The sequence below is a fragment of the Rhinolophus ferrumequinum genome, chromosome 12 (genome assembly GCF_004115265.2).
Source record: "Rhinolophus ferrumequinum isolate MPI-CBG mRhiFer1 chromosome 12, mRhiFer1_v1.p, whole genome shotgun sequence".
Taxonomy (NCBI): Eukaryota; Metazoa; Chordata; class Mammalia; order Chiroptera; family Rhinolophidae; genus Rhinolophus; species Rhinolophus ferrumequinum.
The window spans coordinates 41,195,086-41,221,352 of record NC_046295.1 but is presented as its reverse complement, the minus strand read 5'-3'; the positions used below and the strand labels follow the sequence as shown (position 1 = coordinate 41,221,352).

Here is a 26,267-nt window from a genome sequence, read left to right as displayed (position 1 = left end):
AAGTTTGCTCTCCCCAGGATATCCCAATGTTAAATAGTTATTTGCTTCCAAGAAGTTAGTGGCAAATGGAACTATTGGGTTGTTTGCAAGCACCACTAGGATAAAAAAGGCTTTTACACTTCTGGATTTTAAAGACCAGCACATTCTTTTTCAATGTGGAAATGAAGAAGATTGGTAACTTTTGCCAAATAAGGACAGCATCATTTCATACAATTAAGGAAATTTTGTATCAAAATAGATAAGTTCCAAATAAGTTGTTTAACATTTTTTTTTAAGTGCAAAATATACCTTCACTTTTAAAATAACCTACATTACATTACCATTATTATTCTCCCTTGCCTGGTGATCCTTGAACATTCTCACTTAATAGCGTCTCTATAGACCAGATGGTCTCTGGGCAAACTTCCAATGTTATGATTTCTCGGACAAACTGAAAACAATTATTTTATATTCCAGGTAAGGTATCACATGTAATTGAGAGTTTTAGGACAATGAAAATTATAAAATTGAATACATCTGCTATGAAAAATGAGGCTATTAGATGTCAACTCCAATGGCACCTAAATTCAGAGCAAGGAATAAGAATTCAGCATGACTAATATGATTACTCCCATATCATGCTCTCTCCAGGAAGCTCTCTACAACATCCTTTCAAGTCAGTTGTAAAGGGTTCTAATAGTAAAATAATAGGAAGACTCTTCTGACAGTCTATCTTAAATTTCACTCAATTCTCTTCCCTCCTCCCAACATTCCTAGGTTAGACTCACTCGTACATCGAGTTTTCTTTTTTAGATAAACTAGACTGCCAAATAAAGACAGAAAAGGTTTTTATTGTATTTTTTCTTAATGGAAGAATAATTTTACATCTTTGAAGTGATGCCCAATCAGTTTACAATATACAGGCATGCTCCTAAATTTGTTGTAGGAATAAAAAAAATTATGGATCCTGAAGGCTTTCCTCCTTTTCATTTGGCCTTTTGTTACCTAAAGCTTGGTCATGATTGCAAGCACTTATTGGATAAAAAGGTGAAACTTAGTTAACGTTGCAATCAAACAATAACTCAGGAAAAACTCACAGAAACCAAGTGTAAGTTGGATCACTTATATGACTCCAATGTCAGCGAAAATTCTATGATCTCACTGATTGTCCTTTCCTTATTTGCCATTAATCACCCTTTCCTACCCTTACCCCACCACGACCTTCTATCACAATACCAGCCTTTATTTTTTTCTTTCATAGCACTTAACATAAGGTGTGACTGTCTTTAATCTATACTTCCCTTAACTGGAAGCATAAGTGTAAGTGTGCCCTATTGGAGCTGGGTTCCCTTAAGTGTGCCCTACTGGAGCTGGGTTCAAAGCATCATATATATACACTTGGGCTCAACCGGGCTACCATTCCTGGCAGCTCCGGCATGAAACATTCATGTTTGGCTCATAGATGTATTCTAGTGCTCAGCACAGTGTCAGACACAGACTGAATTATACCAGAACTATAATGCTCAAGATTGCAACTATGGCTGTAAGATGTATTACAATTTCAGAGAGGTGAAAAAAAATGTCTATTTCAAAATAAAAAAAGATGGTAACAAGCATGACAATAAGTACTTCTTGAATTAATCAATCAACATTTAGAGTTACAACAAACTTTGTTACATTATACCCCACTAACCACTGCTACCTGATAGGATACCGAACCATACTTTTGAATAACCAATGGGAGAGTTCCTTCTCTCCATTTATTCATTTACAAATATTTGATTGCCTACTAGGTGCCAAACATTGTTCTTCGTGCTGGGGCTACTATAGTCTACTCACTTTCAAGACAGCTTACAGTCTAGGGGAGTTCCTTGTTGTGATCTATGGGCCACTTGCAATGGAATCCCCTGAATTATTTTGAGGGCTTTGAAAAACAAGATGCTGCATGGCTCATATACAACTAAAGTCGAAAAAAGAATTTTCAAAGTATAGCTGATATTCCCCTTCTTCTATAAAGTCTTCTTAAATCATCCCAGTTCAAAGTTTTGTCACCCTTCTCCATCCTCATGGCCCCTATACTTCATAGAACCCATTTGTTCTATGATGCCCAATCAGTTTACAATATACAGGCATGCTCCTAAATTTGTTGTAGGAATAAAAAAAATTATGGATCCTGAAGGCTTTCCTCCTTTTCATTTGGCCTTTTGTTACCTAAAGCTTGGTCATGATTGCAAGCACTTATTGGATAAAAAGGTGAAACTTAGTTAACGTTGCAATCAAACAATAACTCAGGAAAAACTCACAGAAACCAAGTGTAAGTTGGATCACTTATATGACTTATAATTAACCTTAACCATGAGTTGCTATAGCTCTTAAAACAGAAGGGTCACGTAGTGTGATGGTGGGCTCTGGCATCACATTGCCTTGAGTTCAACTTCCAGATCCATCAATCCTACCTGTGCAAACTTCTAAGCCTTACTTTCCACATCTAATATATGGTAATAACGTCTACTGGATAGCACTGCTTTGGATTAAATGAGAGATAACCGTTGAAAGAGCTCAGCTCAGTATTTGGCATAGAGTAAGTATTCATTGAAAGTTGACTGCTGTTTATTTTACCATTTTATTTTCTATTTTACCTTTTTGCACGATTAAGCACTATTTCCACATGCAATTGGGGCAATGACAAGAAGAATCTTTCTGTCTCATTCACTGGATATCACAGCCATGTGCTATGATCTTTATTGGTTAGCATGACACTACCAGGCTTCGCAGGCGTATTGTATTTCTGGGCTATGCAAAGAATATAGTTTGTTTCATCTTAGTCACACATATGGTTATTTAATAAGATTCAGAAACATCACAAATAGAGAAATAAAAACTTAACCTAAGATGGTAAAAAATAAGCCAATCTTCTAAACACAAAATGTCTTTTCTTTTTGTTTTACATGTTCTATTCAAGGTATAAGTTTATTTCACTATGAATTTGTTGCTTGGAGCTTTTGACACATTGAATGCCATAATCAACTTGTTGATGTCAGGCTGAATAAATCTTATATATGCTAGTGAAATGACATGCTTTTCAATCTGTCATTTATATTTCTCTTCTTTACTTTTCTCTCATACTGAGGACAAAAGTATCATGATTAAACATTTTTGAAGAGAGAGAAACGAAAGAATGCTAGAATCGGCTAAAAACAAAAACTAGATTCTAGCATCACTAGGAACAATTATGCTCTTTGAACAAATGACACGAAAATGTCCTAGAAGTAAAAATGACAGGTCAAGACAAGGTGGGCATAGGTAAGACTGAATCAAAACTAAGTTCAAGAACAGTTGGTATAAAAATAGGTGAATTTTAACTGAGTTTCAATACAGACCTTGGGAATATATCTGAGAATCTTCAAATACAAAGATAGTGATATTTGATGTAGCCATACAATAAATCATTTTGCAGAAATGCACTGAAATATGCTTTGATTAAAGAGATTAAGCAACAGACTATGATGCAATACTATAATGGACCCTGAAAAGTATCAGCTCCTCTTATTCCTAGCAAGGAAAATTATAATTGATAGTATTTAGGGTGTTACTAGATACTATCAAGAACAAAAATTTCCTGGCAATGAATAAAATCCACAAACCATCAAGAGACTAAATTTAAACACTAAATTTTTACATACTTCTTGCAAACCCACTAATACTTAGTATATTTTCTAAGCAATCTTTATGGGATAACTGCATAATGGTTAATTTGATACTAACACCCTATTTAAAGGACTCGGCGATAGATGAATAATTTATAATGTAAATAAATCCATATTCTTTATTTTCTTTCCTTTTTTAAAATGTAAATTGTCTGTCATTCATAGCAACCATTATCTCAGTGAAAAACATTTTCTAAGGATTAGTTAAATAAACTACAGGGGGAGCACAACCAAAGCACAATCAGTAATTGGAGGGGAAATTTTCTACAGGTTTTGTTTCAAGACCTGTAGGCCCAAGGATTTTGTCTCATTGAATATGCTTCTTCTAATTCTCAGAATCCCAGGGGAAGGGTATGAAAGGGTGTCTATTTCAAGAAATGGTACACAATCCACCCAAGAACTCAGCTAAGAAGCAAGAAATCAGCCTTGTTTTTCCTTTTCCCTAAACCCCGTTATTATTCATTCCGTTTGCTATACCTGCAAAATGTACATCAGATCTACTCACTTCTCTCTATCCCTATTACCATCACCTTGACCAGCCTACCCTAACCTCCCCTGAAGTACTGTATTAGCCTCCCAAGTGATTTATCTACAGCTGTACTTCTCCAAGGAGAAGCTAGAATGGTATTTAAAAAATTTAATCATGTCCCCTTCCTTAAAAGACTCCATAGATCGCTGTCATACTTACTTACTACGATGCCCTATGGGATCTGGATTTTTCCAACCCCTCAGCTCACTCTGGTCATATATATCTTCTTATTTCTCAAATCCAGTAACCTTGTTCCAATCATGGGTCTTCCCAACTTGCTCCTCCCTCTTCCTGGAATGCTCAGTCCAGTTCTTTCCAAGGTAGGCTCCTTCTCACATGTTAGCTAAATTTGACTTTCTTCATGAGGTTTTTCCTTTACCACTGTATGTAAAATAGTTCCATCACTGTCCATTATTCTACTCTGTCTCTGTTTTTCTTAATACTTATTTGCTTTTTAATAGACTGCCTGGACAAACAGGATGGAAGTTCCACATCTATCAATCCACCAATCACTTCACAATGCCTGGCATGGGAACTGAGGATTCATACACATCTGTTGAATAAATGAATCATTCCATCTAAGGTCTATGCTAGCAACACCGACATTCTCTTTATACACCTTCTGGAGATGAGAAAAATGAGATGAGATTAGAAGTTTCCTACCAAAATCACTTCTTATACACCATTTTTTGTTGTTGGACTTAAACTGGGAGAAGCTTCCTACCTTGTATTTTCTCAGAGTGGTATCATTGTTTATCAAATTATCAGGCATAGCATCCTTTGAGATAGAATTCTTGTCAAGGTGGTGGAAAGGACAGCATATCATAGATAATGATATAATTGCTATGAAATTAATCACATCCCAGAGAGCACTGTAAAGGTCTTTCCCACACCCAATCTTTAAGCATTACTGCCTAGGTTGAATCACAAATTGGATATTTATAACATGAGATACTTCTAACATAGACCATAGGATACTTCAAAACGACATTTGACCAGCTATACAAGGAAAAATTATGGGGATTGCAACAAAACTACGCTTCCTAAGAAACAAAATTATTAAAGTAATAAGAGCAAAATACACTCAGTAAAGAATCTATTTTAAAAAATACAGCTACGCAAAAAGAGGCAGGTAGCAATCACCTAATCACTTCTCTGTCCTTAGTTCAGTCTCTGAGCAATTCAACTCTCCATCAAGTTTCTTAGTCTCCTCATCTCAGGAAGGGGATGGAAAACACTGGCTAAATCTCAAGATAATACATAGTACACGAGCCTGTTGACCAGGGCTTTTCCAGTAATATAGGACACCTTTGGAAGCTGCACTGTTTTAAACCATTAGTTAAGGTACACATTTGAGTCCAGTGAAAACTGGCTTCTAAATAATGTGAAGTTGAAAAGTGCTAGAGGACACAGTGTATTGTCTGTGTGTATGTAGACATAACAAAGCTATTTTCATGCACAGTCCTGGCAGAAGGCCCGTGGTAACTGCTCTGTGGGTCTGGTTACAATTATTTCACTATAGGGAATATTTCAGGACAGTACATCCCTTCTCTGTCCGCTCAGCTTCAAGTGGAAATGTGTGCTGTTTTTACCTCACAAACCTTCTTTTCAGCTTTCCTCTTTGATTACATTTTAATTTTGCTCAGGCTATCCCAACCATTCATGCCACACATCTCAGCTAAATTCTAAGCCCAACTTACAACATTACAATACACAAGAAACTCTAAGATTATGTGAAAGGAAGAACGTTTGTGGTAACTTCTTTTTTATCCTTTTAATTGTAATCTGGGCATAGATGCCGATATTCTCACTATTCGTGCATACACTTTTTAAAAAATTCTTTATGAAATAAATGAAACTCTGTCCTAAAAGAAAAGAGTTGCTATGTTGACATTCTGCTATTTTACCTCAAAACCAAATGTATTTGAGTTCCCCGCCCACTGCAACATTTCACACAGCTGAATGTGGCCCTCAGGAGAATTTTTAATGGAACATTCTATATTGAAATGTGTTTTTAATTAAAACAAACAAAGAAGATAAGAATAGCTTACAAGATATCAGGACAAAGATGCTGACCCCATATTTAGATATGTTTATGTCTATCAAATCCTTCTTATGTGGCCTCCCTTCAAGATGTTCACTTCTAAAACTTTGATGCCCTTCAATTAGTTACTTTAACCCAGATTATTAAAAACTTCAGATTTCCCATCAAGTGTTCTAGGAATTAACTTCTCACAGTAATTTTATCTCAAATATTTTGGGCATTTCCCCGTATTTTTCTTCATTGGACGTATGCATAGGTAAGACAGATTATAATGAAATGTGAAACAAAGACATAAAGTGGTTGATCAATGGGAACAACATAAAATTTAAATATACGGGCACGTTAGGTTTGTCAGAAATGCAGATGGCAAGTTTAATTTCCTGAGAAAAGAATTTTGGGGGATAGTTTTTTGAAATCAACAGCATACTGTGTGACTCATCCTGGGGCTCAACAGTCTTTAATTCTTCCCACTTTGACCTTTCCGTGTTGCACATCACCCCTTTCATTAAAGATCAAAGGTAGAGGGACTTCTTTTGGAAGCTAAGACAGGGAATAACACCATGTCTTTATTTTACCTAGGTTAAGTCCAATTCTAGAGAATGATAGGTAAACAGGGTGAGAGATGAGTTGAGGCAGTGTGAAGAGAGGTCACTAATCATTTAGAGGAGCTGAAAGGTAAAAATAATTCATATATAAAATTGACCCATTTTGTTAACCTCCTTTTCTTTGTACAAAAACATAAGAACATAGGACTAAATGGATTGATTTAATATTTGTTTAGAATTGACCTTGTTCAAAACTTTGCGCTTAGGTGTCAAAGAAGATAAAAAAGTGCCATGGCACCAGTGTTCCAATCTGCATTACCGAGGCAGACCATTTCTATTTTCATTCAAGTCCTGCACCCTCTGCAACCTTTCCCCCAAAGCTATTTCATTGACTTTCTTCAATAAGTTGTGTATATGTGAAATGTACACTAACATTTACTGTACATTGCCTCCCTAAGAAGATTCTAAGATCCTTTGAAGACAAGCGACATATTTTACAAATATTTGAATTATACTCTGCCCAATTTCACTTAGCTCCTAGCATGATGTTTTCAAGTCCTTTTTGTGTGCAATAGATATTTGTTATATACACATAAATAAAAACTGTAAGGTACAATCCTTAATCACAAAGAGTTTAAGGCTCGTTTGGAAGATAATACATACAAAAACATCTGTAGTACAATATTAGAAACTGTCTAAATTATCTAGAACTACATTCTCTGTATGTATGTTCAATAATGTATGTTGTACGTATGTCTATATGGTGTATTCTATAAACCATTGGTAACAGGACAATTTGAAATAGGAGAAAACAGATAGGTAATAAGAAAGTAAATGAGCCTACCTAGAAATGTGTGTACGTGTATGTATACACTATATAGCCTAACAGAGGCAGCTAATATTAAATAGGTACTAGGTATATTTCTAACATCGAATAACAGCTGCCATCCCAATTTACTTATTTTCTAAATTTTGATCCAGACATATTAGGCATTCTCAAAAGAAGGTATCCCTGTGTCCCCTGAGATATGAAATTTGAGGAAAAGCCTTTTGGAACATCACTTAAAACAAGGGTTTGTAGAAGATTCTTTAAATCAAGGCATGTAGACTTTCCGTCTACAATCTAAATAGTTTCAAAAGTTTCTATCCAACTCACTTCCTTTTATTTACCATTCAATGTGCAACATTTCTTGATTACTGAACATACATTGTTCAATTTTCCAATGAGAGACCATTTGCAAGTCAAGGCACAAAGGTTTCTTCGGTGAACTTAAATTTTGAATTTCCTGAGATAATGCTGATAATTTAACATACAAAAATACTCTAATAAAATAGCTTTTCTTGGCTAATAGTTTCAGAATCAGAACAGGAAAACTTTCAGTAAAACAGTGTATGATTCTGAACACTATGTTTTTATGAATGTCCGTTATTTCAACTTCATTTTACACACCACTATATATGAGACACACTTGCTAGCAAATCTTTTTTCTTTCCACAGTCTACAGCTATGGTAATATATACTGGCATGGAGTAACACCTTACAGATGTTACTTGGCATTCTTCTCGGTTGCTTGCCTAAAACTATTAGTCATGTTTTACTACTTCCTTCATTTAAGAAACCTGTACCCAGGACACTCATTTTATTTGAACTTTTTAAGTTATTCGATAAAAAATGGTATCATTACCAAATGGTGATTAGTTCACTTGTAATCGCTGATTATATATTTCCTATTCATTCAGCTGAAAAACCAGAAAATTACCCCCAAATCCACAAATCCAAATAATTGAAATATTACAAACCTCTGAACCAATATATGTGTGATGAGGGTACCACAACACAAAAACCATTTTCTCCCATCACTAAGTATTTTCGCTTATTCTGAAATTGCTCATGATTTTTAGAAGGGTAAAGGATTTAGAGCTTTCTGCACCTGGGAAACATCTAGTTGACTAAAGAGGCAAAGTTCATGATTATTAGACTGTCAGAGGTGGTTGTAGAGCTTAAAAAGGCTCCAACTCAGGAAAAAAAGGAAAGGAGGCAGATTTACAGAGGACCTGAGAATCCTTCCAGTTTTGGGAGTAGCAAAGCTTTACCCAAGTGTCTGGGGGTGTGTTATAGTGGAGTTGTTGCAACACATGTCCTTACATACCCTGTAGGGAAAGGATGGCCTGGGAGTCCTAGTAGCTGTCACAGCAGAAGTAATTCATGACCAAACTTTTGTTGAGCTCAGATAAGAGATCTGGACACTTAAAGCTTATCTGTTTCTATGTTTTGTATTTGTTTTCTTTTCTCTTAGTTTCCTAAGAAGGCTTTTTGGAAAAGCTCCGACCTTAGGGGAGCAAGAAGAATTAGAATGGCAGAGAGGTCAATGGTTGCAGTGTCCTCCAAGATAGGACCCTCAGTCTTATGATCCAGGCAAATCTGCTACTGCAGGCAAGCACCTGGGGACGGAAAGGCTAGGGGAAGGCAGTAAGGATTTGATAGTCTCGTCTGAGTAAATACGGTAGCCTAGTGAGAGTAGGAGAGACGATGCATTTCTCCTTGCAGTGCAAAGACAGCTGGGACACGCAGTTAACTAGGGATTGGCAGCCCCTGCTTGCAGCTTTTCACCTGACCACTCACGCTCATCCAGTGACTCATGTGACTTGAGAACGGGGTACATATCTGAAGTGTTGGCAGTGTCCTGAGCCATAATTCTGCCCAGCTGTGGCTGTCTTTCCTCTCCCCTCACAAGGGAATAACTTATAAATCAGGCTCTTCAACTTGTGAGAGTAAAGGTTGAGTCTCAAAACACCAAGTTTCAAGTGTTGTCGAGAAGTACTAGCATACAAGGAGATTGCCAGGGTGTGGGCGCTGGGTGAATGAGTGAGGTGCCTTTGCCAGCGTTTGGGTTCACTTTAAAACAACTGTAACCTTGGTACACTATTATGTGAGCTCCTTGCTACAATTTTGTAGTTCTACATAATTTTTACTCATGCTGGAGTAAAATGCTAGTGCCTCATTGATGCTAGTGCCTGCCTGACCTTAGTTCTCAGGTCTTAGTTCTCAAACCTCTGAGTTTTCTGACTTCTTTCCCCTAATTTTCAGCTTCACTTCTAGGCAAAGGTTGGCCTGGAGCACAAACCAATGTAGTTACAAGAAAAGCTTTATTCTTTCTAATTTTATCAGATTATTTACCATCTACTTTGGCCCCATGATCGAACTAGACTATTTACAATCTTAAAATACAGTGGCTTTTTCCAGGTAAACTGTATCTCGGGAGCTTCCTTCCACTCATCACTGTTTCAGCAAAAATCAATCTTAAAAATGCTCAAAATGCAAAGGGGAAAAACACAGATGCATCCTTTCAGTGTGTTCTGAGCCCCAAAATGGTCTTATCCAACTGAGTGGGCTGTTTGAGGTGTAAAGATTTTTCATTTGAACTTTAAATAATCGTTAAAAGAATTATTGAAAATATTAGTTACAGTAATAGCTCAAGGAGCTGAGTATCATGTAGCCACAGTTACGATACTAGGTTGCCAAGTTTGAGATTATATTCCTTTTTGGGGGAGTAGGGAAGTACAGGAAGAATTCCTGATTTTTTTCCCTTCAATATTTCATAAACAGGAAAATGATCTGGAGGAACAATGTAGAATTTCAGAATGAAGATGATATATTTTTCAAAAATCCAATTTAGTCACCAAATTGAAAACACAGATACTTGAGACTTCTGCTGTCAGAACAGTCCAGGGAAAAGTTGTAAAGTGAGAATTTAATAGAACAAATGCCAGCTCCTTGCTAAACCCAAACTTTTAACACTTTGAAAGATATAATATGCTGAAATGACTTAATATGTAACGTCATCGAAAAGAAAGAAATCCCAGCATCACTGGGAGCTTGAATCTCTCTCAACATCCAAAGATATGACACCTGCTATAGTCCGAATGTTTATGTCCCCCCAAATCCATATGCTGAAACCTAATACCCAATGTGACATTACGAAGTAGGACCGTTGGAAGTGATTAGATCATGAGAGTGGAGTCCTTCTGAATGGGACTAGTGTCCTGAGAAGATACCCCAAAGAGCTCCCTTGCCCTTTCCTGCTGCCACATGAAACTATCTAGGAAGTGGGTTCTCACCAGATACCACATCTACCGGCATCTTGATCTTAGACTTCCCAGCCTCCAAAACTGTGAGAAATAAATGGCTATTGTTTGTAAGCTATTCAGTTTATGGCATTTTGTTACAGCAGCCCAAACAAACGAAGACAGTCCATATCCAGAGCCTGTGTTCTTCTGCCTGTCTCAGTCCAAGATGTTAAATGACTTAGCAATGTACTATATCCGTGTTACACTGAGGCCCAGCTGCCTTAACACAGGCCCTCTGTCTTACAGAGGGGCAGCTGAAAATGCTGGGAAGCCACCTGTGTATTGAGAATACAAAGTCACTTTTTATTGTAATACCTGAGTCTTGTTATGATTCTTGTAATCTTTTCTTGTCACCTGCTATTGTTCTACCTCAGAGTACAACTAGAGCAGGAGTGTCCAAACTTTTTTCAGCGTTTTTTACCAAGGACCATATGCGGTAAAATACACAAACAGCCGGGCCACTCACTTGAAGTGAAGTATGTGTTGCCTCACCTGGTTTATTTAAGTAAACTAAATATATTTTTGGAATTTGCTGTGGGCCAATTAAAAATGGATTGCGGGCCGCAGTTGGCCCGCGGGCCGCAGTTTGGACACCCCTGGACTAGACGAAAGAATCTTTCCATTCTTCCCTAGGGCAGGGGTGCAAGGCTAGTTTTGGATTAACACATGATTACTTCAATTCTTTTTTTTTTTATGATTCTCTTATAAGGACAGCCTCAAAAGTGCAGGCCCACAATCCCTTTTCTAAAGTCCTTGCACCACATGTATTTAAAATTCAAACTTTTTTTTTTTAGCTGTCTTGTCCATAGCATATATTGCACAAATTTCCAGTGGGGTCTGAGCCAGCACTTCATAATCAAATACATTAATATTTCTGTAGTGAAATATATACATTTTCATAATAAAGACTGTCAACAGCCTCAAAGCAAATCGGGGAAAGCTTTGCCATTAAATGAGTTTTGGTGTTAATTTTCCAAAAGAACTTTCAGTTTTCCAGGCATTTGGATTTTGGAATCAAAAGTAAGAGAATGTAGATATGTATTAGGTTTTCAGAGTTAAGACAAATTAATCTATTGGTGCTCAGAGAAAGAAGAGATGGGATGTATTGCACATCAGCGCAGGGGGCCTTCCCAAAAGGATCTTTTAGACACAGAATTTAACTCCATTAAATGGAATGTAAGGTATGTGAACTGTCCTTGCTCCTGGTCACCTGTCATATGAACTTGAAACACTCTGTCCCCAAGCATGAGTCTGTGACGGTGCTATTGTCACAGAATCTGAGCTGCCTCACTGTTCTGCAGGGAAAGGACCCAGAAATGGGCAGACTTGATCACTCGGAGACTCACGGAACATTCCCAGACTAGAATAAAAACCTCACCACGGCAAGAGGGCTGGAGCCAATTGGCAAGCTTGCCCTATGACTCCATGACAAAGTCATTACACACTTGGTTCTTTAGGGATGCAAAAACCAAAAAAGTCTCTTTCCTTTATATAGGAAAAAACATGTGTTAAAGTCCTAATCTTTGAAGTTTTCAAGATGGAATTAGGATGATTATATTCTGGGTTGTTGTGCTAGGGACATAATAGGGAAAGGGTAAATTGTCATTGAGATGAGGGCCTGTCGCCAGTGGAGACATATGGAGATAGAGGCTTACTTGGCTTCCAGGGCCAGTGCAATGATGCCCGCAGCCATGGGGGCTGAGGCTGACGTCCCAGTGTGGTTGTCCGTGCAACGCTGCCTCAGATCCGTAGTGATCTAGAAGACAGAAATAAGAAATTTTAGGCTCTGAGATCAATGTGAATCACATGCCAGTTGAAAGAAATTTCCCCATGACAGTGGAATGGAGGCATGTTGAAATAGTTGTATTAAATTCCTGCTTCCTGTGCTCCTGTGACCTTATCACTTCCAGAGAATCGCCCGTGTAAATCAACTTTGAAAGGGACGGGTTTGGAAATTGGATTCCACTTCTGTTAAAAGCAGGGTCAGGATTAGGGTAAGTCTTTGGCCCAAAACATAAGGGTTGTGCAAGTGCCTCCTTAAATTTTACTTCCTAGACATCTCACTTGCCTCACCCTAGTCCCAGCTCTATTTAAAGCTAAAGTTCTTTCATTACCCCAACATTTTTCTAATAAGCAGACATGTTGAACGAGCACCCAAACACGAATTTAGGCACAGGTAGCATCAGGAATAAAAGCACACAATCTGGGTCCTTGCCCTCCCAGAACTGCTATGTTGGGAAAGCCGCAGGTTTTAAGCAAAAGGTAAGCTGTGCCATAGAAGGAACATTTGCTTATAGATGTGTTTTTAGAATTCAAAGAACTGTTACATGGATGAACTAAGGATTCCTCAAAGATTTAACACGGATGCTAAGAAGAAACTTCAATCCAGTGTACTTGATATGACATTACAGCACTAAATGCCTGCTTGTATATTATAGAAGGAAATTAGCCATTTCTCCATTTTCTAAATCAAAATGCGAAAATGAGATCACTTCAGTCCCTCCTCTCTCAAACCCAGATCACTTCTGCTGTGGCTGAATAACACGCCCATCAGCAAGGGCAGTGTTTCTTGACCTTTGTTTCATGACCATTTCACTAAGGAAAAAAAGATGAAATTCAGATTTTCCTTACTAAGAGAAATCAACCCTATGGGATAAGATTTTGCAAACCATTATAATAGCTAAGATTTTAAAAACCCTTTCTCCCTGACGGGCCCCCTTGGAGCTGTAGCACTCCTGGTGGGAAAACACAAGGCATATGAGATGAGATGGTGGCCTTATTGCCGTTATTGGACGACACTGGTAAAGCTTTCTTCAGCTTTCTTCAAGACACCTATATTCCCCATATTTTACAGGTGAGAAAACTGAGGTAAAAGGTCATCAGAAAGGTGTAGGAGAACAGAGGCAGCTGAAAACACAGTCCTGTTGCTCCATGGTATAGCCTTCAAGAGGAATGTGGACATTAGGTGAGTTGGAAAGAAAACTGATCTTTACAGGAAGAAAGTAATGCATAACTCCTTAGAAATAAGTCCTCCCCCCAAAAATTTCACATGGGGATGTCTGAGTAGACTTGTTAATTATTTGTTTTGGATCTAGATTGACATCCTGACTGATTTAGCTTCACATGAGGCCATCAGTTCTCACTGTCTTTCCTTTGTTCCTTTGACACGTCGAATTACCAGATTATCTATACCACGCAGGTACCAACACACAAGAAATGGAAGCGTAAACAAAAATATATAGAACCACCTAGGTATGGTGGTGGGAGAGAGAAGACAAGCCAAGCACTCTTTTCATGAAGAATTGAATAGTGTGCAGGAGTCCTGACGGCATGTTTAACAAGCAGGGAAGGTTGTTTCTTGGTTAACAGACGTGACTAGCCATCTTCTGAACTTCCACACTGACACTAGCAAGATGTCAGGGTAAACAGAGCTCGTTCCACTTCTGAATTCAAAAACTTTCTGTATTTTCCAATTGTTGACTTTATGAATGTAATGAAGGTATTTCTCTTGTTTTTGAGTTGTGGTAAAAATCACATTATACAAGTTTACTCTTGACAACTTTTAAGTGTACAGTAGAGTGCCGTTAACTATATGCATAGTGCTGCACAATAGATCTCTAGAACTTTTTCATGTTGCACGACTGAAACTCTACCCATTGAACAACTCATTCTCCCCTGCTCCCCAGACCCTGGCAACCACCATTCTGCTTTCTGCTTCTATGAGTATGACTACTCTAGGTGCCTCCTGTAAGTGGAATTACAAAGCATTTATTTTTTTTCGTGACTGGCTTATTTTAGTTCAAGTCCTCAAGGGTCATCAGTGTTGCAGCATATGGCAAGATTTCCTTCCTTTTAGGCTGCGTAATATTCTACTGTATGTATGTACCACATTTTCTTTATTAATTCAATAGACATTTGGGCTGCTTCTACCTCTTGGCTTTTGTGAATAATGCTGCAATGAATATGGCTGTGCAAGTATCTCTTTGATATCCTGTTTTCAATTCTTTTGAATATATACCCAGGAGTTGGACTGCTGGATCATTAAAAAGGTATCTGTACTGCATTTGAAATTACAGGCAAATTTGTAGCCTCATTTTCCAAAGGCCTGGTCCCCAAATCAATGAATAAACAGCCCAGAAGTAGCCTGTTTCCATGTTTTCAGATACGCTGTTCGTGAGAGATGGCCTTTCTGCATTGTTCCCATTTTACCTCATCCTCATAGTCATATTCCTTTGCCAAGTTTTATTTTTTTCAATGACTTGTGCCTGGATTCAAGATTTGTCATAATGTTTTCCTACTTGGCTCACTTTGCTTATTCTTCAGCTGCACCAGACACTTTCAATGCACAGAAACAAATCCAGAATAAACACTCCAAGTGTGTGTAGCACTTTGAGTCTGATAAATAATCACCTCCAGCCAACCTCGAACATGAATAATAAAAATTTTAGGATATTAAGTTTGCAATAGGAATATGCCCCATTCATATGTAGACACCAGGTATACACATATACCAAAAAATGTATACACACTTTAAGAAAGGAAAACTGTATTAAAATTGTAATACTCAATATATACTGATATCAAAAGATGAATACAAGTCACGTCTGACTTCCGCAATTACAAGAGGTGCTCAGAGTGGTTACCATCAGTGTCCAGACACTTCTGATTACGGCAAACTACTTTTTGAGCAATGCTGACCAAAGTGTCCACTTGTATACATATTTTTGGCATCCCCTGTATATTATATTATACATATAAGAATATGCTTAAATAAAAAGCTACTCAGTACTTTTACATATAAACACCAAGTCAGTGGTAAACACTATTAACACAGGCAAACCTGTGGAATTCCAAATCAGCATTGTGCTTTTATTATTATTATTTTCAACCACTTTAACGAAATGAAACTTGAGTAGTGAACAGGAGTGGAAAGGGAGTGGAGCAGGAAAGTGATGGAGAGGGGGAAGGTTGAAAGGAATGGAGAGAAAAAAAACAAAAACATCCTCACTCCCTTCTCATCCTGCTTTAAGTGGAAATTCCAGCTGGGTTATTTCAAGAGGAAATTACTGTCAGTGGTAAAGATATTTAGGTGTAAATTACCAGAAAGATCTAAGGAAGGGTTTTCATCATTAAGAGAAGCCACAGTATCGAGAATTTTTATGTCTATCTTTAGAAAGAAAAAGCAAAGACCACCAAGGAGCATGCAATCTTGCAGAAAAATGATGTTCCGAAAACTGGAACCACATGGGGTAACCCCATTAATCACAACGCTTGCATACAAGATTTGACAGTGCAATTTAAAGGAAAAGTTGCACTCGGTCCACATCATGGGGCAGGGAGTCCAGAGATTCTATGTGAAAATGGAACAATGAAGCACTTTAAGTTTAGAGTCCATTTTAAAGAATGTCTCAGAATTTGGTTTCAAGCCTGGTGGCGCATTCTGCACGCTCCAAATTCCCTCAATTCACTCCCCAAATCAGAAACAGAATTTTTCTCCACAGAACTTCTCAGATTGCTCAAGAAAATATCATTTCTGTCCATCAGAATGAAGGAAACAGGAGATGACACCAGGCCCCAAGCCAGATCAAAGCTGTCCTGATCAGCAAATGAGATTTTTAGCCTGTTCTAGGATGAGTAGCAGATGGTTGTTTGGACTCCACAAAGTTAAGGATGTCATCTTTATTTGGTGAGAAGGAGTGGGTATTGTTTAGGTCCAGTCAGGCTTTCCCTGAGAAGAACCACTTTTTCCCATCCTAAGACCTTATTTCCCAATATTTCACATTTCATTACTTGAGCTGATTGAATTTTTTACTCTAGCTTGTTGATGTAATTCTTTAGGGAATCTCCGTTCAAATTGACTTTGGCTCTAAGAGACTCTACAGTTAAGAGTTTCTATCTCCCTGATATCTTGTGATTTGTTTTGAAGATGCCATATTGTCTTATATCTGTTAAAAGAGCAGATGAACGGACAGTTTTGTAACATAAAATGATTCTACTGTCTATAGGTTGGATTTGTTTCTGGTATTGACTTTGATTTGGGTTCGAAATGTGTCAAAAAAGCTGTTTCAGATACAGGTATGAGAGAAAAACAAAATCTTAAATGTATCAATAAATAAAATAGAAGAGGCTGATTTATTAAGCACAGAAAAATAAAAAGAATATGAGGACTGATTAATGCTTTCTATGTTAACTGAAGTCACAAAGACTAGTGTAAAATTCAATCATGCCTGACAAGTCCACACAAAATTCCACTCCGGCGTTGCTATGAGAATCTATAAATGTGAAGTGCAAAAGTAAGGTCTTGCCTACAAATATGAGATTGCTATCACCAAAGAAGGATCCCAACTTATATCAGTCTTGCATCTTGTAATGCCCGCTCAGTGCTAGGATTGGAACAGAGGTACAGTATTTGCTAAGTTGAACTGCGAAAGTCAAGCTCCTTTATACTCATTTCATTCTATACTTTAACTTTCCCACTTATTAGGAAAAATTTCACAGTCACTTTATCGAGTCTTCAAACAAAACTCACATAAATTTATAAGCAACCTACTAGAATAATGTTTGTGTGTGTATCATATATATATACATATATATATATATACACTATATATATATACACAATATGTATATATATATATATACAGTATATATATATATATACACACACATATATGTATATATATGTACAATATTTATATACATTTAGCCCCTGGATTGCATGTACATATATGTGTGTGTGTGTGTATATATATAAACATATATGTGTATATAATATATACATATGTATACATATATATATATACATATAAAATATTGCATATATAATATATACAATCCAGGGGCTAAAGTACAGCTATTACTCTCACAGTAACTATTGCTATCACCAGCTACACTACTTCTAAAGCTACCACCAGGAGCAACTTGCAATGAGTAAGACAATGTGTAATAGGTGTTCAGGTGTGCACTCATGAGTATATGTAAAATTACATTTATTCTCACAAGAACGCTGCAAGGAAGACAGACTATTTATTAACTGGCTCAGAGAGACTAACTTGCCCAAGAACTCACAGCTACTGAAGAGCTGGTATGTGGTAAAGTATTAAATCTTGAAAAGGCAGTAAAAGAAAAAGCTGAGTAAAAGAATGCAGTCATGTGCTCAAGCAAGGGTGGCAGTTCCAAACCATCACCAGCAAAATGGCAGAACAGACCTTGAGATCCAGCCCAAATCAGCAAGTAGGCATAGTGATTCTCCTTTTGGGCACAATCAATATTGGAACTTTTCAGTAACAAACTTTCCTTTCCTTTTTTTTTTTTTTTAAAAAAAACATCCTCAAGAGAATATGTACTAAATTTCCAAACAAACTAAAGACATCTGGATTTGCTAGTCTTTTACTCATGAAAAATAATGACATTTCCCAAATCAAAAGGGGAAACAGAGACATGATAGAGTAGTGACTGCATCTGAATAATGAATTGGGTAGTGGAGGGGGGAAGAGGGTGGAGGGAGCAGGATGTTTCTGCCAAAGGAAATGTGTAGCTGATTAGGAACATTAAAAGCAATAAGATAATTCCTCTACATGGAATTGGTCATTCAGGCCAACCTGAGATACCCCAGGCAGCAAGTCTGTTTTGAACACAAATGAATAAAATTACATCAGGAGAGGACTGAGCAGAGCATGTATTCACTAAACCTTGGCTCACAAAATCCTACCCAGGAGGAATACTATGGCCCCTGTATTTCAATCACTGAGACAAATTACTAGAGGGAAAAATAAAAAGGCAAAGCCTCAACTCGTCCCCAAAGAAAGAGATAATTTAATGATGGGAGTGACTGGGGAGAGGGGGGAGCTTTATCTCCAAAAGAGAACTTGGCAGAAATTTCGGGAGGTAGTGAAGGGTTATAGACGGGATATTTAATGGTCTTTGGCACAAAGAATGGCTATGTGTACAGCTTTATCATGTAGCAAGATAGAAAATTGCCTCCAGGAGATTTTCTATGCTAAATATATTGTCAAATGCTCTTTGCCTCTCACCAACCTATCAGTAAAAACAGTTTCTCTTAAAGAAACAGAGCACCTCTATGTCTTCCTGTGACTATGTAAAAAAAAAAAAAAAAACACCAAAAAACAAAAAACAAACTGAAGCTTCCATCCTTCTCAATGTCTGATTAGTCATTTACGCCTGAATATTTATTAAGCTCAGGTTCTGGGAAGGAACATAACAAAGTTTTCAACCTCAAGTAGTTTCCATTCTAGTCTTATTGACTGTGAAAAACAGTCAATAAGAAAATGTATAATTGCATGTTGAGTAGCTCTAAGGATGCTAGAAAGAAAATTGAACTGGGTAAGAGTAGAGCATGGTGGAGGGAAGTGCCACTACTCAGGGAAGGTGAGGAAGAATATCCTTTCTGAGGTGGAATTTGAGAAGAGACATAAATGAAGTGGTTTCTGGTCTAACAGACGTCACTTCTCCCAGGAGAGAGTCCTGGTTTGAATTTTGAATGTCGCACAAGGTATAAGCTTGGAGAGTTAGTACTGACACTGTACGTCAGAAACTAGCAACTCAGATCTACAGAGTTTTAGGTTTTTGTAAGAAGACCGATTATTGTCTGAGGGGGTTATGAAAAGGTTTAATGGCATGAAATTCAAAAGAAGTGAGCCAACTTGTGAAAATCAATGGATAATTATATATTTCAAATAATTAAAAAAAAGAAAATCACTGTGAGAAAAACTCAGAAGGCAAAACAAAAACAAAAGCCACCATTCTTTCATATAGCTCCATGCTCCATGTCCCTAAAATGTATCCAGAGCATGACAGCACATTGGTTACAAGATGGGCTTGGGCCGGGGGGATCTGTCTGACTTTCGTTGGAATCTGGGCTTCACCACGTGCTAGCTGTGTCTCTCTTAACCTTTCAAGCTTTAGTTTTCTCATCTCTAAAGTGTGGAAAATACCCGATCTTCCTACACTGGGCTTTGAGGATACAATGAGATGACATATTTGATGTACATAGTGCAATGTTAGGCACACATTAAAAGAGCAAAAAATGCTATACTCAGCACACATTAACAGAACTAGAAACATATTACATGTCTGACGTGGAATAAGATGTATACGATATTGTTAATAAAAACATACTATTTCATAATATGGCTTTAAAATTACCAGTCATTTCAACTGGTTTCTATTTAGCTTATAGAGGAGCATCTTGTTGTAGTAATCTTGATATTTTGGATGTTTCATTTGCTGTAATAAGATGTAAGTCCATCCCTGATCCAAATCTACTAAAGCATGAATGGAATACCAAAGTCCACAACTGAGCTAATAGTAGTGGCAGGGAAGCAAGAGATGGAGACTTAGCTATGTTTTGAAAGCGAGGGCAAAGTTTTCCTGCTTGCATACCATGAAAAGGCATTTTCTTGAGCACAAGTAAAATTTATTTAACAGAAGTGCTTTCCCAGAAGCAGAGAGGAGACGTTTCCTCTCTCCTGGCTCTCCAGCAGCTGCCTTGGTTCAAATCACAAAGGTGCTCTGTGAATGAGGAGGAATGACAACTGTGCTCTTCTGGAGAAGCTGCAAATGCCAAAAGAAAATGAATGGCTCAGGGAAGAGAGCCCCAAGTACAAAGGGAGACACTGCCATTCCTATAACACTCAATCATGGATGCCACTAACAGGATGCGGGCATCTCCAAGGAACCATAGGCGTCTGGTTCAAAGCCTGATGAAGAAAAGGTCCCAGGTGCAACCCAGGACTATTTATCATTCTGACATCTAGAAGGAAAAGGGGTCACCTGCATCATAAAGGGCTGATGTTGCCAACTCTATTCATGTTCAAACTGTTGTTAACATGTTCACAATCAAAGTGCCTTTCTTTATGAGCTGGGTGAAACAGATTGCAGTATTTTAATGGATTGGAAAAATGGAGGTGCAACAAGCACCTCTGTTAACAACAGCTGGAAAAACAACCAGCCTAGCCTCCCAGGATCCAGCAAGCTACCCTCACGTAGGGAACAATACCAACCACTTACTGCTCAGCTCATTGTGCTGTGTAAATATCTTACACTCAGGAAAATCTGTGAGGTTGGTGCTGGTTTCACCTCTATTTTATAGATGAAGAAACCAAGACTCTGTGAAAGTCACTTAGCCACTGAGTAATCTGTCTGAAGCTGGAGACTATACCTTGAAACAGCTACCAAATTTCCTCTCTAATTGAGGATAATTTGGAGATTCAGGAAAAATAAAAGAATCTAAAAACGAGACAGAAAAAATGACTAATAAGCTGCTGCCACGAAAATAGGAGAGATTAAATAAGAGGTAGAAATGAGTAAAAGTTAAATATATAGTGAAGCAGCAAAGGTTTTGATTGTGGAAGAAGCAACTAGGGAATATCCTTGAATCAAGGATATTCAGTCATGTTATCCACCTTCTGTCTCAAGCCCTATCCTGGACCACCGAATGGATCAATTTGTCCATCCATGGGAGAATCATAAATGACCACCCTGTTATGGAGGTCATAACAGCTACCACATAATCACAGCAGACAGTCATGAAGGGACCAGGAAGGTCAAATCTAGGGAGTAAATCTCACAGCAGTGATTTTGAGATCCCTTTGTCCACACTACGATCTGGGACCCAGGCAACCCTTCCTTCTGATATTTTGCCCATTGGATTATAAGTTTCACTTAAAAAAGACAATTATGGAACTTAACAGTATCTTACCCCCAGCAATCACCCTATAGGGATAAACTGGACTAGATGGGCATGTTTACTTTGAAGCAATGGTGAGTTTGCTTAAAATACCATCAGACTGGAGAGGTACAAGAAGAGAACTCTTATTCCAGAGAGTTCTCATCAGGATTTTCATGACTCAGAACTGACTGATGCCACTCAGTACTAATGGACATGGACCATGAGTTCTGAGAGACAAGGTCTTCATATTTGAGAGCCAAAGGAACATTCCTAGATTATAACATTTCCATACTGAAGGTAAAATATCACAGAGGGTCACTTTCCCATTAAGAAAGCCATGAAATTTCAAAACTTCTCATCTGTACATTTTACCCTTTTATATTTTACTTTGTATTGCAGAGTTATGTTTACTGATGATTGATGGAGGTACTTAAAGATGGATTCATGTGTATATCGTTTAACCCAGTTATTGTGGATAAACAAGGGAAAGATGGGGTCAGATGGGATCCGTATATGGGTAGTTTTTATTTAAATCAGTCTGCAAAATGTCACGAAAGAAGGTCATAAAAAGTAGCTGAGAAATCAAACATAAAAATCATATAATAACCAGGAATCAATCCAAGTGGATGTGGATAAAGAATTACACGAAGGAGGTAGTGTCTTATCACCTGTATTTCCACTGCCGTGGAAAAGACAGATGTAGTATTAGAAGAGTAATCTCAAAGCAAGGTCTTGGCTAAATGCTAAAAAGTGTCAGGGATAGCAGCTTTGTCCCACTTCAGTAAGACAAAGCCCTAGAGAGTTTACAAAACCATGATCAGGAAAAGAGAAAAGTGCAAAGGAGTTTGAAATTTAGAATCAGCAGCACAGTGCTGGTACACCCAAAGTCAGAACATTCTTGAGCACCAATGGATCAGGTAGTATGCAAAGCACTTTTCTTTACTTCTTCAATAATCTTTGTAACACCATAACAAACTACGTACTATTAACTGTCACCCTTGTACAAATAAGGGCATTAAGACAGAAAAATCAAGCAACGCATCTGAAGTTATCAAGTTAGTAAATAGTTCAACACCAAATGAAACCCACGCAGGCTAGTCCTGCAACCTGAACTCTTAATCATTTTGCTGTCTGCATAGAGAGCAGGGCATGCTAGTAAGCAGGTAATCACACAGGACTTCTGTACTTCTCATTCAGGCAGACTTGATGCTGCAATATTAGAAAAGCACCTTTTGTACAGGTTTAGTTCATGTTAAATCAGCAGAGTCCAAATGGAATTCTGGGTTTTCTTTCATAATTTTAGTTTTCAGGTGGAATTAGCTGTCCTTGGAAACCAAAGCCCTGCCACTAAGGCTCAGAGTCAGTGTGGGGACACAGGGACAGTGCACTGGGCTGAGAGGTCTAGAGTCTAGTCTCTTCTCTGTCACTAACTCACCAGGTGAACATGGACCATTCAATTGTCCTCAATACAACTAAAGCTTAATCAGGTCTAAGGCCCCTTAAATGCTGGAAATGTAATGACTGGGCTGGCTTTTTCAATGAAATGGTACCATTTTATAAATACTTCTGTTGAGTAATTAGCTAATGGGACTTTTTCTTTCCATATACTACTTATGCATATAAATTTTTGGTTTTCCTTTTGTATGTCAAGGTGAAAGATAAATAAATAAATCATGACAGACATGCAAATGGCACATACTATTTTCTTATCGTAGGACTCTCCGCTGCTGTAGGTTGTGGCCAGTGTGGAAGAACACTCTTCCAGGTACCAAGGCTTCTTTCCACTCTCGGCTGTGCTGCTGATGGAGATGGTGTAGATGCTGTTGGTGTAGCCGTCACAGGAGCAGTGGTCTTTGCTCCTTCCGCCATTTCCTGATGCCCAGACAAAAACAGAGCCGAGACCTCGTCTCCCCTGTTCACAAACAGAAAAAGTTAAAAAGTTAAATGAGGGAAGACAAGGATCACAGGCTCTAGATGAAGAGAAGATTAAAATCAACAGGGCAGAATCAAATATTTACAGGAGAGGTGTAATGTTATTTTAATAACCCGCCAAAGTTAAGCTGGTTTTTTTGAGGTAAGAGGAGTTGCATTTGGAAAGTAAAATAATCCAATGGACAGCATGGTGACTATAGTTAGTAGTACTGTATTATATATTTAAAGTTGCTAAGAGAGAAGATCTTAAAGGTTCTCATCACAAGAAAAAACAACTGTAACTGTGTGCTGATGGAAGTTAATTAGACTCACTGTCATGATCATTTCACAGTACATACAGATATTGAATCATTAATGGTGTACACTTGAAACTAATAAAATGTATACGTCAATTACATCCCAATAAAAAAGAAACTAAAATAATCCCTTTCAGATGACAAAGTCAGAGAAGTAACAAGAGCATCAATGATGACAATAATAAGAGCTAACATTTATTAGGTACCTACCACGGACCAAGCGCAATTCTAAATGTTTTACTTGAATCGGAATCAATTCTTCTAATAACCCTATGAGAATGGTACAGTTTTTTTCTCCATTGTACAGATGAAAAAATGTGGTAAGTAATGTTTCTAAGATCATATAGCTAGTAAGTGGAAGGACAAAATTTTAACCCAGTCAGTCCTCAGAATAGTATTTTTATTAATCATAAATCACTATAGTCATGTAATCTTGCTCTAAATATTTACATTCACCATGAAGGGGATGCTATTGTGCACCCTCATTTAACATGATGAGGAACATGAGGTGTAGAGAGGTTATATACTTATCCTGAGATAACATCGTCAGTGAGTGGCAGAACTGGGTACAATATCCTTCTTTCCAGAGCTGTGCCTCCCCAAGCATGATGTGGACACTAATCAGTAAGGGATTAATGGCTGGTACCAGAAATAAAATGATTTTACGATCAAAAGTTTGGGAACATTTGAGTTAAGCAAACCTAAACAGGTTCCCTGATTGCAGAATTTAAGAGCTTGTGACGTGACAACATGGTTGGACCCAGAGGGCATTATGCTAAGTGAAATAAGTCAGATAGCGAAGAACAAATACCATATGATTTCACTTGTATGTGGAATCTAAAGAAGATAATAAATGAACAAACAAAACGGAAACACGCATAGATACAGAGAACAAACTGACGGTTGCTAGATAGGAGAGGGATTGGGGGACTCGGTGAAAAAGGTGACAGGATTAAGAAGTACAAATTGGTAGTTACAAAATATTCATGGGGGTATAAAGTATAGCATAGGGAATATAGTCAATAATATTATAATAATTATGTATGGTGCGAGGTGGATACTAGACTTATGGAGGAGAATCACTTTGTAAATTATATAAATGTCTAACCACTATGCTGCACACATGAAACTTATATAAAATAATACTACATGCCAACTATAATTAAAAAGTAAAAGTTCAGATATTAATTGCTAAAAAAGTGATTGTCCAAGGGGAAGGGGGTTACAGTCTGAAATAATTTCTAAACATATTTGACCGTAGATACTTTCTTCAGAGGGACCCATGAAGTTTTCCTTACACAGCTAGGGGATGGAATCACATCCTTTGTGCCAAATCTTGTCATAAACTAAAATAGTCAAGAAGAAGCAAAGCATAACATAGGTATATTGAAGCATAGTGGCTCTTTGGTTCTATAAGATCAGGTCTTTGGGAGGAAAAAGAGAAATAAGCCAAAGTAAAGCATATTTCTAGGAAGAGGTGAGTCCTTGAGAAATTTTTACCATTTTAAAACTAGAGGGCACACTGGAGGATATCTAGGCCAAATCTATCATTTTGTAATCAGGAAGTGAGAACCAAAGTCACAGAGCTAGTGATGGCTGAGACTCTTTCTTCCTTCCAGACCCTAACTTTCCAGTCTTAGGTATAGATTAAAGTATTTGGGATGTTGTCCTGGAACTTCTGGAAAAAGCCAAGAAAAGAGCGACAACAAAGAATTTGGAGTATTTGTGATAAGCTGTCTCTGACTCTGAATCCTCACAGAACAGAATATTTATGACATGATTTGACCGACTTGAGCATAGCTTTCCTTTTGTCATGCAACATGGAAAAATCCAATATGATTATAGACAAAAGAGAACAATTCATGAAGAGAGAGAAGAAACTTCTGGATTCTATTGCCCGAGACAGCTGGGCCTGGTTTACCTTCCCTCAGTTTTCCATCAAAATATTCATGAAACAGAGAAAAAGATGCAAAGACCACTAAGCCATCATAAACTAAGCATTAAATACTTTGTCAATTCTAGAAGGAATTGCTCCTTAACATGGTGTGGGTGCCGGATTGAGAAACTCTAGGGGCTGACATATCTAGACCTCAGAAATAGAACATTACAGCAAGAGAAGGAAGAAGGTTCCAGTTCATCACCAAATGTACCCTATTTATCACACACTAAGGGGCTGTATTGTAGGCAAAAAGACGTTACATGGGAGCCTTACCTAACAGGTCAACAGAACAAAAGAGATAATGAAAAAACTCACCTGGTTTAAACAACACCATAATAAATAATAGGTTAAGAACTACAAAGCAAAGAGAAAGCACACATGGCAAATCACATTTACATATCTATGTAAAATTATGACTGTGCCTGGGTATAAAATTCAATGAAAAGATCTTTAAAAATGATTTCCATTTTTAAGAATA

The 26,267-nt window shown here is 37.6% G+C and overlaps 1 protein-coding gene across 4 annotated transcripts in view; it reads right to left on the bottom strand.

The window, feature by feature from the left end:
• PCSK5 (proprotein convertase subtilisin/kexin type 5) overlaps positions 1-26,267 on the bottom strand; it is a 400,588-nt gene that overhangs the window by 200,033 nt on the left and 174,288 nt on the right. For all 4 annotated transcript variants that reach the window (XM_033123077.1, XM_033123075.1, XM_033123076.1 and 1 more), the window contains exons 8-9: positions 23,322-23,534; positions 12,588-12,688 (exon numbers count right to left, since the gene is read on the bottom strand). In XM_033123077.1, coding sequence (XP_032978968.1) covers positions 12,588-12,688; positions 23,322-23,534 — 314 coding nt within the window. The remainder of the gene's footprint in view (positions 1-12,587; positions 12,689-23,321; positions 23,535-26,267) is intronic.